This window comes from Podarcis vaucheri, assembly GCF_965113315.1.
Source record: "Podarcis vaucheri genome assembly, chromosome: 9".
NCBI classification, from domain to species: Eukaryota; Metazoa; Chordata; class Lepidosauria; order Squamata; family Lacertidae; genus Podarcis; species Podarcis vaucheri.
Window position 1 is genome coordinate 39,620,601 of NC_138767.1, and position 14,217 is coordinate 39,634,817.

At 39.8% G+C, this 14,217-nt stretch overlaps 1 protein-coding gene across 3 annotated transcripts in view; it reads right to left on the minus strand.

Moving 5' to 3' along the window:
- Positions 1-3,207: 3,207 nt before the first annotated feature.
- IQCM (IQ motif containing M) overlaps positions 3,208-14,217 on the minus strand; it is a 98,826-nt gene continuing 87,816 nt past the window's right edge. For all 3 annotated transcript variants that reach the window (XM_082237702.1, XM_082237700.1, XM_082237701.1), the window contains exon 12: positions 3,208-3,729. In XM_082237702.1, the coding sequence (XP_082093828.1) occupies positions 3,596-3,729 (134 nt within the window). In that variant the 3' untranslated portion in view covers positions 3,208-3,595. The remainder of the gene's footprint in view (positions 3,730-14,217) is intronic.

The following is a 14,217-nucleotide window of genomic DNA, read 5'->3' on the forward strand; positions in this document are numbered from 1 at the left end:
TGGATGTCTAAGCCATTGGAATATTCTCAGTTATGCCATGACTCACTTCTTCTGTGGCTGTAATGTTTGTAAACAGCACAGAGACAAATTAAAGGCACAGCTGGAGGTTTCAGGAGAAATGTGCCTCCCTGCTTTCCTTTGAAATATCACCTTAGCAAAAGCTCAGCTCCGTACTACGTGCCAGTGCATTAGGAGTGGAGTGAATCAAGTCTTTTAACAACCAAGCAATACCTCTGAAGACAGATAACCATGGTTGTAATATTATTTCCTGGTTTTACTATTCCAATCCTGTTAACCTGTTCCGTTACAATAGAGTGAAGCTGTTCGTTTTATATATATACTCCTTCCCTTCCATCCATTGGTGCTTTTCGTTGCTCTTTTTTATTATGTAGGTACTCATATTTCTGTCCTTGGTGTGTTAAAAGATAATTCATACTGATAACAGCATTAATGGGATTGGCTTCCAAATTCAACATATAATGTTTTCAATATATTTGCCTGGTTTTTTGTGGTGGTGGTGTAGTGGATTGTTCTTTTTTAAATATAGCTTTGAAAACAAACTTCTGTCTTTGAAAAAAAATTATTGCTTGCACACCTGTTCCTGTTTATTTATTTATTTATTTATTTATTTATTTATTTTTTAAAATGTTAGCAGCACATACAAATCTCACAATGTGTGTGTGTGGGAGGGGGGGGGAGAACAGTGGGGTTGATCCAGACTTTACCTTATACGGATGGAAAGTCTTTTTCGTAACATGGAAGGCTTTGGATACAGAGGGAAGATCCCACCAATGTGGGGGGGAGGGATGTGATATTTGAAATTCTCCTTCCCTCCACAACTCCCAGCACCACCAGCCACACCATACCATAAACCATCATTTTGGTATCAGTTTTCCTACTCAGTCCTGTCTCCTATTTAGGCTCTAGATTAGCAGAGACACTAAAATCTCAGGTGGCCAATGTTTTCGTTTGTTATTATGTCATGTATTTCTTCGTTTTTATATTGTAAACCACCCTATGATCTTCGGAAGACGGATGGTATAGCAATTTAATTAATAATAAAAAATGATGAAGCAACCATGCAGAAGAAAACCAACCGTTCAGTTTAAAAGGTAGCGCAATTCTAATCATCTTCACTACAGTATGTTGTGCTGTTTCCAAAAACACTCTGTAGCAGAACTCAATCACGAACTGTGGAGACAATCTCTGTGGGCAGTCAGTATATCCCAGGAGTGTGCCTGTGTGTGCAGCCTGGTGGGTGAAGGATGTGTGGAGAGGGGACTATAGCTCAGAAGTGAAGAAGATGCTTTGCACATAAATGTTCCTTGGGTGAATTTTTCACACCTCCAGTCATGAGGATCTCAGCAGGGCTCCATTAGACCTCTGCAGAATCCCTGAAGAGTCATAGCAAATAGTTATGGGCTAAATGAACGAATGGTCTCTGATGCAGCTCCTGATCCAATTCCAGTTATTTGGGGTGGGGTGGGGCGGTGGCTTTTTTAAATGAGTAGGTTGAATAATACATTTAAAAATGCATGGGTTAATCCTGATAAGATCATTTTAAATGGACAGTAATTTAACTCTAGAATATGGATGGGGTTGAAATTTGATTCTGTTCACATCTGAAGGCAAGCTTATCAAATTTGCATTTTCCGAAACCATACTTGAGACAAAACACTGCCTTCCTTCAAAATCTGCACTTGAGATGCAGTTCTTCAGCAAGTAATACATATAAAAATATGTATACTGGGATAAAATGTGTAAATAAATGTGTATATTAGTGAAGATAACATTCAAAAATGCATTACATTGGGGGAAATTGCTTTGTAAGGCAACATAAAATAAAAATGTGTATAGTAGAAACACACAGCAAAAGATTGGTAAATTTTCATGAGGACTTTTTTAAAAAAATCACAAAACAATGTAGAAATATAGAGAACAGAACTTAAGATTGGAAAAATGAGGAACTGGGAGAAATAAAATTGATATATTCACCCATCCCTGCTTTAGAATACATAGCTGGCTCTTTTTTTTCCATTGAAGAGCATTCCATTCACATTTCTATGTTAATGGAATTTGATTCAGTATGATTTCATCCCCCCTCCCATCAGAACTATTTGTAGAAAAGTCGACTTGGAATTTTGAAAGGAGAAGCTCTTAAACTGGAAAATTATTCAAGTTGCCTGCCATCCATGGCCGTTTTATGTTGATACAATCTCACATTTCTTTTAGTACTGATCAGGGAAAATATTGGTGAACTGCAACTTTGGGTGCTTCCAGGCTGTTGCTATCTTTGGGCAGGATCTAATCACATACCATCAAATTCAGATCGCACAGTTGCAATTGATTGGGAGGTCTGGCACAACGAGCTCGCTTCCCCCAAAGACCTGATTTTTTGCGATAAGGAATGCGACGGGAACATGCACTGGAAAGTATGGGAGAACACTTGCTTGACGTAACAGTATCTAACCTCCCCGCAAACAAGTCAGGACAAGTGTTCCCTAAAAAGCCAACATTGTCTAAGCTCCCTGCAAACAAATCAAATGAATTCTCAATAAACATTGCCCTTCAAAACCTTGGACATAATGCTTTGTTTTGTTTTTTGTTTGGAGGGGCTTGCTCGTGATCTTACCATGTCTTTAGCTATTGGGGAAAAAGATCAGCGGGAAGCAGTGTTTTTGAACTCAGTTGGGTCACTGGAACTTTCTCTGCACTCCATTCTAATTTGCAGTTTTGCTATAATAAAAGCCCCAGATATATTGCTACTGTCTAGACATTTTATCTGAAACAAGTGTCCTTCGTAATCCCAGAGGACTTTTCTATTTTATTTCCAGTAAATCAAAGTCTGTGAAGAGCTTTGGTTCTTATTAAGACATACCCTTCACAGTCCAGTGATTGCCAACAGTGGCAAACCATTGACAGTTCATTTACATATAAGTGATGACTTCCATCAGGTAGTTGGCTCAAAAAACTACAATGGACACTCAGAGAGCATATCCAATATTTCTTGCTCTTTGATGAGGATCAAGTGCCAATTTATTTATAGAAAAGTGACTATTGAAAGGTAAAGGCTTTCCTTTACTGACCTTACACTGTCTTTTTGCAGATTTGGGGAATATATTGTTAAAGCGCTTGATGCAAGTTAGTTTGTTTTGAAAAGCACACAGAACAACTTTGAGATCAAAAGGCACCAGAAAGGCTGTAAAATTTCTTGGGCAAAAAACACTGACACATTTATTTGATGTTAGACGCTGCCATACAGAATACAGAAAGACAAAAACAAAAGAACAGTGCCTATTATGATCCAAACAAATAAGCATGGGATTTTTTTATTTTAATTTTTTTTACACATTAGGTTTCTAAATCCTACTGAAATTACGGTTTCTAACAATATAGGAATCTAGTGTATACCATGGGCTCAAGAGTGATGTTTCTGTTATCTTCTGTCTACATCTGATGATTTAAAGATGAAATGCTTTCCATTGTATACTGGGAATTTTCATCAGAGGAAACTGAAGTTTGTTTACAATCCAGTATCTTTATAATCAAATTGATGATGCCATTTATTACAACTGGGCATGAATTGCATCCTATGTTAGACACTGTTCTCTGTTACAGCAGCAGCTTGGTTTGCTTCCTGTTCTTTGATCTTCCTTTCTCGCATTGATGCAGCTACCAAAGCTCCAGCAACTCGAATATCAGCTGCCTTTAATATTGGATGTCCACCCACTGTAACACAAAATCAGTAGATTTATTGGTATATTAAGAGCATACAAATGAAGATCCATCTCAATTGAGGACAATGCGGACAAAGGTTACTGTGGTGTGTTGTTTTGAGTTTGTGGGTGCCAAACTCGCATTTGATCCCTGGATCCAGCAAGCGTTAAAAGCTAGTCAAACCAACCTAGCTTCCTGAAGCCCTGGATCCAGTAAATGTTAAAATACACGCCAAGCTGGCTTCCTCTTGAGATAATGGGCCATTAAGAGCACAAAGGGGGTTACAGATGTAGATACATTCTGTATAAACTCATTCCAAATGTTGTCATATTTATCCAAACAAAGTCTATGTCTGTAAGAAGTCCAGTCAAAAGTTGTGAGTGCTGCCATATTGTTGATCCAGTGATTATCTTTATTCTTCCAATTCATCAGTATCAGTCTTTTGGCCACTTTACCTTCTTGACAATCCTGTGAGGACAGGTTTACTCTCCCAATGTAATCCAGTGAGCTTGCTGGCTGGGCAGGGATTAAAACCCACAACCCACTATGCCACCACTAGCCCTGTGTGTGTGTGCGTAATCCAGTGAGCTTGCTGGCTGGGCAGGGATTAAAACCCACAACCCACTATGCCACCACTAGCCCTGTGTATGTGTGTGTGTGTGTGTGTGTGTGTGTGAGAGAGAGAGAGAGAGAGAGAGAGAGAGAATATAAACTTTAGTCCCCATAGTCACTTTAAGATGCATCTTAAAGCAACTTGTTATCCTTGATTTTTCCATGAGCTATTTTGAATATAAATTTTTGGAAACATTTTTTTAGGAACTTTTTAGGAAACTTTTTAGGCAACACAAAAACACCACCACCAAAAGCATAAATATTACTGTAAAATTAACAGAGAACACCCTAATAATGCAATGACTATCATCAAACTATTTGATAAAGAAATGATGCAGCAGAAAAGCTGACAACTAGAGGGCAGGAGAGATTCTCCAGACATAGAAAACTAGTGAGCCCATGTTGTGACAGCAAACTCTAAATAATTAAAATTGGCCTGAGTCGAGCAGAGCAAAAACCATGCACAAGCACAGTTGGAGCAGAAAGAGAGTTTGGTTGTCCTCACTTCAAATGCTTCAGGAATACTTCTCCCATGAAGATGTAAAGCAGAAGAGGAAGTCATAGAACCATTCTATAACCATTTAAATGTGGCTATCCACCAGAAAAGGAAATATTCCATCTAACTGCTAAAAGGCCAGACATCCTTTACCTTGGTGAAGAAGTAATCATCTCAGCAGAAATGAAGATGTAGCAACATAAAATTGCAGCTTTCAGAAACTGAGCGTCCAAATATTGTGAGTGGCTATGAATATGTTCCCCCTGTACATTCTTGCTGACAATAAAGCTCTCAAACAAAAGCAAATTTGAACTGTGGATAGGTAAGTCTGCAGTCAATTTGTTCTTCACAAAAAGAAAATTGTGAAGTAAAATTGCAGATATGTCCAGATGGTTGTGATTTACCAGTACAGTTGAAGTGTCATTTTAAGGTCATCCCAGGAATGTAAACTGTGTTAAGGCTCTGAACTGAAACTAATGTGGCTTGTGGGCCAGAGCAACCAGATTGGTCCTGCAGCAGTACAGAAGAACAAGCCTTGCTTAGGAAGAATCTGCATGGCTTCTGTAAAGGTGGCTGTTTCCTCACTAATCTTTTAGAATTCTTTGATGTGTCATTAAGCATTTAGATTGAGCTAAGAAGATTACATTTGTATTCAAAGACGAGAACATTTCCCCAATAATATTAAGAGGGATTGGTGCCATTTTACTTTATAAGGAAAGAAACTAGGAGGATGCACCATTTTAAAATCTTTTTGATAAGAATGGCATGGGAAAGTGAATAAGGAATATTCAGTGTTCAGTACTTCAAAGCACTCTTCTCCTTCTTCTTCTTTGGCGATCTTCGTAGCCTAGTAAGATTGTCTTCCATAAAACACAGTTTTAACAATGAGTCTGTAAGTGCCTGTGAAGGCCAATTATGGAACCACACATCCTTCAAAACACTACACCACAACCATCCAATGACACTGATTATACATACAAAATAGAAGCATTTCTTCATGCAATACATTAATAATATGGTTGACAGCCCCCCCCCCCCCCCGTTGCTGTGATAGGCAGTAGGTTAGATGGGTTTAAAAAGGAATGACACATTTATGCACGAGGGGTCTAATCAGTGCAGATTCATCACGATATCTAAAAAATGGAACCTTCACATTCTGGAGCAATCCACCCCTGTTTAGCAGATGCTGTTATTATATCTGATTTGCAAATTTCCAGGGGCATTTGTTTGAAGAGTGTCATGGGGTAAAGTGCTGGACTATGTGGGATCTTGGCCCAGGTTAGCAGTTTTCTAACACAAAAAAGTCTCTGTAAAAAGCACCCTAAGCCAAAGGGGGAAGCTAGAAACCAGAATGATGAAAGAATAAAGGAAAGGAAACAGATGGAAGACATAACTGGAAGAAGCCACAGACTGAAAAACCTCTTTTGGCAGTATGCGTGGAAAACCTAACAGAACTGCATAAAAGATTCTAGTTACAATTATGAAGTTATAATCTGTTACCACCTTCTATTCTCTCTTTTAGAGAGAGAGAGAGAGAGAGAGAGAGAGAGAGAGAGAGAGAGACTTGAGATATGTGAGAAGTAAAATTTACTTTGTGAAGAAATTAGTTAAAATTCTTACCGGGTATTTAGGGTTCAATTGAATAAATTGTTCATCAGACTTTGATGCGCGAATACAAAGACGTTTCAATTTCTAAGTGGGTTTCACATACTAAGCTGTTTTTCCAATGAAGTGGAAAACAGCTTGCTGTAAGTCCTGAATAGGGTCTAAAGATCAATTTTCAACAGCAACAGAAAGGGGGTCCAATCTTTTCCCCAAACTCTTCCCCTTAATATTAAGGCAGAAAATGTGCTAGCAGCAGGAGGAGAAAGAGAGGATTCTCTCCCTTGCACCGATATTCCTCCTACACCAGGGTAGTCCAGTGTGCATGCTGCCCTTCAAGCCTTTCCTGGTGGCCCTCAACAATATTTGATGCTCTCCCAAAAAATATTTGATGCCTTCCCAAAGCCGGGTAAGCAAGGCGCTGGTCTTTGGCAAGGAGGCGTGAGGACTCTGGCGGGATCCTAAAGTCCACCCACCTCCTTCTCAAAGCCTAGGTAATGGCTGAGGGCTGGGTGAGGCGTCAAATTATGGTCTTGCTTCCCACACACCATGCACAACAAGGCAGTGTACGGCCTGCCGGTTCTCTGTCAAAGACTCCATTAACCAATTCCCCACTTTGCACTCTTGGATGCCATTGGCGAATACATATGCCCACTGCTTATAACTCACAGAGGCTACAAAACTATTTCTGTACAGCTTTGGACCAAGATATCTGAAAGATTGTCTCTTCCCCTTATATACACAACAGGTCACTGTTCTCTGCGAGAACAATTCTCTAGCAGATATCTTATCACAATGTAGGATTCAGGCCTTCGGTGTTGTAGCACCTCCCCTTTGGTATTCCTTCCCTTTTAATATGAAACTGGAGCCATCTCTGTGGTCTTTTTGATGCCTACAGAAGACCTTCCTCTTTCTACAAACCTGTCAAGTGGAGATATTTCCCAATCTGCATCTGGTTTGCAATTGATTTTTAATTGTTTTATCAATTGTTATGTGTGGCCCTGGGCTTCTTGGGGAAGAAAGGCAGGATATAAAACAAATATATAAAGATCCTCTTCCCAGATCCCAAGAGAGCCATCTACAGTAGCTATTCCTTCACCCCGTCTCCAGTGCAGAGGGCATCCATTGACTGCTCCTCTCTCACCAGCTCTCCTAAGCGAGCCTCACTTCCACAACACACCATGGCAATTCCGCCTACATCATTTGTGGGTGTGTAGGTGTACATGCCAACCTAGCAGTTCGAAAGCAAGTCAAAGTGCAAGTAGATAAATAGGTACCACTCCAGTGGGAAGGTAAATGGTGTTTCTGTGTGCTGCTCTGGTTTGCCAGAAGCGGCTTAGTCATGCTGGCCACATGACCCGGAAGCTGTACGCCGACTCCCTCGGCCGATAAAGCGAGATGAGCGCCGCAACCCCAGAGTCGGCCACAACTGGACCTAAGGGTCAGGGGTCCCTTTACCCGTTACCTTTAGGTATACATTTATCTATAGTGTTATTATATGGTTTCGTCACTAGATGGCACTGGACTTAGTTTATCTGCTAGAGTCAGAAGTTACCTGTTGCTATTCTGTTTTTGCTTAAGAGAGGCAATCAGGAAATGTATATATTTCACCTGAAGATCACAGGGTGGATTACAACATAAAACATGCAGCTAATGTATATTCTTAGCCTTCTGTGACACAGAGTATGTAAGCCCATGAGATGGTTGAGATGCCTTGGAAAATTCTGCTGGTCTTTACACACTCAGTTTTCAATGCCAGCCACTATCTATCTTCTTCTTCTTGGTTGGTTGGTTGGTTGGCTTGCTTGCTTGCTTGCTTTATATCTCACCCTTCATCAACAGATCTCAGAGTGGTTCACAAGATAAAGGCGCAAATAAAGAGAAACAACAAAGCAATAACCTACCACCCACCTCTGGGACACAAGGCAGGCACCAAACGCTTAGGGTTTCTTGCATATGGCAGGTGTGAGCAAACTCCCTTCTCATGTGTTAGCAAAGTCACTTAAATAACAAAGAAAGAGTCCAGACACATGTCTCTAATATTGTCTCCTCCACTGTGGTGAGATATATTTCAGTATTATTTAAACCACATCCACTTCTGTGACAATCCATAACTAGCCACCCCATTTGGGAAGAGTGAGTTGATCCTTAAGCTAAAAAAAGTAGCTGTTTTATATAGTTGAAAAGGTAACCCATTTGAAAATGTATTAATGAAAAATGCTAAAATTCTATTAATCTTAATAGGATATCTACAAGGAAATTCAACGCTTAGTAAGGACACAACACAGCATTTAGAATGTATTAGCAAGAGGAGAGAAAAAGTAAAGACTTGTTATTCTTTAAGCAACTCAAATGCAAGATAAGATCTCTATTTATTAAGAAATAAGGTGATAGGTTGTGTAGCACTAATTAGCAAATAATTTGGAACAGAATAGCAAGGCATGACTTTGGCTCCAGTGCAGTTCTTATGCCAAAGTATCTTGTATATATTATCACTTGTTCTAGTACAAAGTCAACAAAAAATTCAGGCCAGTTCAGGCATGCATACATAAATACACTAATTTTTGTATGCCTCTTCTTTCTATATTTTCCCAATGAGAAACTTTGCCATTGAATAGATATGTCTCCCATATGTTGGATTTTGCATCTCCCATTTTCGTCTGTTTCCCCAATGATAAACTTTAGGACTGAGTAGATCATAAATTCTACATCAATGTTTGTTTGTTTGTTTTTTTAAATGCAAATGATATTTCTGGATCTCTGAATAAGAGTTTAAAGCTGTGGTGTTGGTGGCCATTTTTTAACCACCTTCACATTTTGAGATTTTTGGGTGGTTCACAGGACACAGGTGGCGCTGTGGGTTAAACCACAGAGTCTAGGACTTGCCAATCAGAAGGTCGGCGGTTTGAATCCCCGCGACAGGGTGACCTCCCGTTGCTCGGTCCCTGCTCCTGCCAGCCTAGCAGTTCGAAAGCATGTCAAAGTGCAAGCAGATAAATAGGTACCGCTCTGGTGGGAAGGTAAACAGCGTTTCCGTGTGCTGCTCTGGTTTGCCAGAAGCGGCTTAGTCATGCTGGCCACATGACCCAGAAGCTGTACACCGGCTCCCTCGGCCAATAAAGCGAGATGAGCGCCGCAACCCCAGAGTCGACCACGACTGGACCTAATGGTCAGGGGTCCCTTTACCTTTACCTAATTTATTACTATATAGTTTTGGGTGCTAAAATTCTGATGCAATCCAATAGGAAGTACAGCAAATGAAAGAACATGGCTAATCTCTACGGATAAGTTTGCACATAATTCTGAAGTACTGAGGCCTTCTGTCCATCCTGCAAAGCTGCCCTAGTTCCAGTAGTTTGTACTGCCTTGACATCTGCCAAGCAGCTAACCAATAATTTCTTTCCAGCCCTATTCTCTTGGCCATTCTGTGGCTCAGGCTGATCCCAAGCTGGTATCCACATCCCCAGGAACAAAGGAGATTCAGAAGGGTGGTGAGCATCATAACCTACTGTACCAGAAGAACATGCAAAGACTACTTGCTGACCCAAACCATTTATTAACAGGCGTTATCCAAACCTATATAAAGCATGTTTCAAAGACAACTTTCAATTGCCAAAAGAGAGAGCATGCAATTAGTATTTGAAATAATTGTGATTACATTTTGTGCTAATATTAGCATTGGGGGGAAAAGAACAACAATCTCAAATGGCATTATTATCAAGGCACTCAGCTGGTGACACAAAGCAGGGGAGGGCTGATCTTGATTGTTTCTTACATTATGATGCTCTGCACAAACAGAAACCCTTATATAAATGTAAAGTGCATCAGAATTAGTATTTATATGGTGGCATTGATAAGAATTTCATGCTTCCTTTGGGGTGTCTTGTCGTAACAGAAACAAACTACTGCAATATTTGCAGTGAGCATCCATTAACACAAACTTTCTAATGAGTCTCTCTGGTTGTATACACTGACAAAAGGAAGATTACTTTCTCCTTTCAGTGATTATAAATCTTCCCGTAAAGTTTTAGACTGTAATGTTCTTAATGAAGAAAATGTGTCTATTTTGATCCAAGGAATTCAAAATGACAATCAGCCATTCACAATGTTGTCATTTAGATTTTGTCAACACTGGAATTAAAGTCTCCAAAGCCTTTCGTGTGAATTTGTGGCCATGGTATAAAAATGTTACGACTGAAAGTTACGACTTTTCAAATTTCAGTTATAGCATGTTTATCATACCAAGTGCATGAATCCACATATAAAGTACTAGAAGCCTTGTACATGAAGTTGTTTGGGAATTCTAAGAAACAACAACAAAAATCAGTGCAGTTTTGAAACCAGGGGTTAAAATCAGTGCTTTGAAAGTGTCAACTTGTAATCTTGTTTCAAAATGTAGATGGAGACTTTAATTCCCTGAGCTTCCCACAGCTTCTGTATGCAAATCACACAACCCACAGATCGATTCATACCTGGAATCTGGAGTCACATCCCAGAAAATAGTTTAACTGCTACAGAAATAAGTCAAACTATTTGCCCAGCCCCCACAACCACCCTCCAGATGTTTTGAACGGCTATCATCTCCAACCATTGATCACACTGTTTGCAGCTAATTGGAGTTCTGGTCCAAAACATCTGGAGAAGGCTGAGCTAAGCTAATACTATCTACTCTGGCAGCATCTCTCCAAGGCTGAGGCAGACTTCTCTCCTAGGAATACTGTACAAGTGACTGAACCTAAGACCTTCTGCACAAACCATGTGCTGTACTAATGAACTACAGGTGCTTCCATATACTAGGACCCCATTTCCCCCCAAGAAAGCTTGGCGGGGGAATAATGAATTATGAAAAATGCTAAGGGAAACTCACCCATCATTAATACTGACTGGATATATTCTTTCCTAAGCCTCCTAGTAATTTGGTGGCACTGTTGGGGTTGCATGGGAGCTAACAAATGTCTGCTGTAACACTGGAATCTGATATATTTTTTAAAGGGGAAAAATGAAACAAAACAAGCTGTTTCCTGTGCAAAATCTGTGGTGCCAGCAAGAGAATCAACAGTGTTAATTACCTTTATAAAAATTAAATTTCCTTAGGCAAACACAATTACTAAGGAACAGTGGCAACAGCAAGATCACAGGACTATTTTTATAAGATGGCTATATGATTAACAGACCATTTCCCAGCCCAAGGAACTGGAAACCTAGCAAGAGGCTGGTTTGTTTGGACACAGCATTGTTCGAGCTTTAAAACAGAGCTGCTTTCCAGCTCCCCTTCTTTTGGACTAAATTCCACCATGTTGAAGAGTCCAAGGATCACCTTGCCTTAGTCCAGTTGGGGAATGAAAATAAAAATGATAAAGTCATTCATGAGCTTACAATACAGCTCCTCTGAGCTATCTTCTTTTTCACTCAGAAAAACTTTCTTGTAAATGTAATTCATTCCATTTGCTTAGCAACAGCTGCAGTTTTTATTACTGTAACAGAAAAATATCAGATGTAGCCTTGAAAAGCAGAGTGACAGGGACTCTGGCATATATTCTGCCACACATACATATTAATGTAACTGGTCTGCCATTGCTATTTTTTGTAACTCACCTTTTAAAACACTGTATAGTTCAGCTTGTAATGACAGAACATTTCTCATTCAACCCATGCAGGAACAAATACCATACCATGCCACAGATTTTATCATTAGGAATTTCAGCATTTAAAAAGAAGTTAGTGCAAATTTATTTAGTTAGGCCTCCATTACTGATTAAAGGCCCTGTTAGTTATACAATATAGTTGAATTTCTAGAGTTATGGAAAGCAGAATTATACCATATGTTGATGAAATCAGCCATTGTAAGGTCATATTTATGGCCCTACCATTAGGTAGAGTGAGCCATCCACCTCATGAAGTTGATTTGGGGTGTCATGAAAGGGCAGCAAATGATTAGTTGATTACAGTGCAAGACTATACTTGGCTACTTAGGGTAAAAGTGCCATATAAATATCGACGGCAACAAGAGAAAGAGCCCTTAAAATTGTACACAGCTGGTACTTAACACCTAGATGCCTAGCTAATATAAAACCAAACTGTTCTCACATGTTTAAGAGGGGATGTTCCATTATAAGAACATATCAGCACATGTGGTGGGAGTATCCAGAAGTAGAAAGATACATCCAGGTATTATTTCTTCCAAAACAGTTCTAAACTTTGGATATATGCTTTGGAAGACTGATGATTTTACAAATTAGTCCAAAACATGTCATTTGAACACAAACCCCACTAAACCTAAGATTCATAACAAGAATCCAAAGTTTTCTTAGATTATCTAGTGGTTGCATGGGCCCAGAAAAACTATTAAACTATTGTTTCTTTAACAGATGAGTATCAAGGTAAAATTCTCTCTTGGATGGTAAACCAGTCCCTGAGTCATATCAATTCAGGCTGCAGGTAAAGTGTCATGCAACAGATGTTCCTTCTAGTGCTCGACTGAAGTATTCTGCAAAGAATACTTCACTCCAACCCCAAGATTTGATTAACTTCCAGCAGTTCAGCAAATTCTCAGAATCTGGAGGAAATGTTCCTGCTTCTAAAGACAAAGAGGCCAAGGGCTTTGTCTTTTCCTTATATAATGCAAAAGAGAGCGAGAAAGGAAAAACCCTCAACCACTTCATTTTTAAAGGCAAGACCACCCTCCTGCAAGATACCCCTCTCACTTTTCATGGAGGGTGAATGATTCTGAAAGTAAGTGGAGGACGATGCAGTTCAGCTGTAGCTCCTCCAAATGACACAATCCTTCAAGAAACAACACTGGTGGACTGAGCCTTTCAAAACTACTAGCTGACTTTGGGTTTGAGGCTGCTAGTATGTTCAACAGAGAGGGGGAAACTGCGGCATAATTTTTGTTGCTCCTCTCTTAAATGGGAGGAATGTGGCTGAAATACTATGACTTCTCTGAAATAATATAGCCAGAAAGTTGGTCAGTATCATCAAGTGTAGTGCTAGGTTTGACCAAAAAACTGATTCAGAACGTCAGCTCTTTACCTGAAGGCAACTTGTAATTTTTCAGTGTCTTCTCTTTCAAAAAAAAGTGTTAATAGTAGCAACCTACCTTATTTGTTAATAAGAAAGTATGATATTTAATAGTGCTGTATTTAAAACAGATGCATTTATGCTTAACAAAGCCAACAGTGGAGCAAAGTCAAAATCCAGCATTCTAATCTTGGAATCACACAAGTGCTCCAATATCCTGTTTCTAAGATACCAAACAGCAAAATGCAAAAGCCACAAACTTCACACATACACTAATCAGGACTGAACTGGCCATTAAAGAGATCTTGGGATTGTGGTGGATAGCTTGGTGGAAATGTTGACCCAGTGTACAGCGGCTGTGAAAATGGTGGATTCCATCATTAGAAAAGGGGTTGGAAATAAAACCACCAAGATCATATTTCCATTATACAAATATATGGGGCAACTGTGCTTGAAATATACTGTATATAGATAGCTCTACTCCATAGCTGTCAACTTACAGATTTGAAAATAAGGGACCAGCAGCCTCGAAAATAAGGGATCAGCAGCCACAATAAGGGATTTTTCAAGCACAGGTATGTTCAACTTCTGAGCCCCTCCGAACCAAAGGCAGAACGCCCAGCCAGCAGCCAAATGAAGCCTCAAGTGGTGGTTCCCACAGTGCAGCAACCCGGCAAAGGGGATGCAGCAAGGGAAACCACCGTCACCTCTCTGCTGGGAAACGCTGAGCAAAGGCGAGTCCCCAGGCAATGCGGGCAATTTGATCGGCA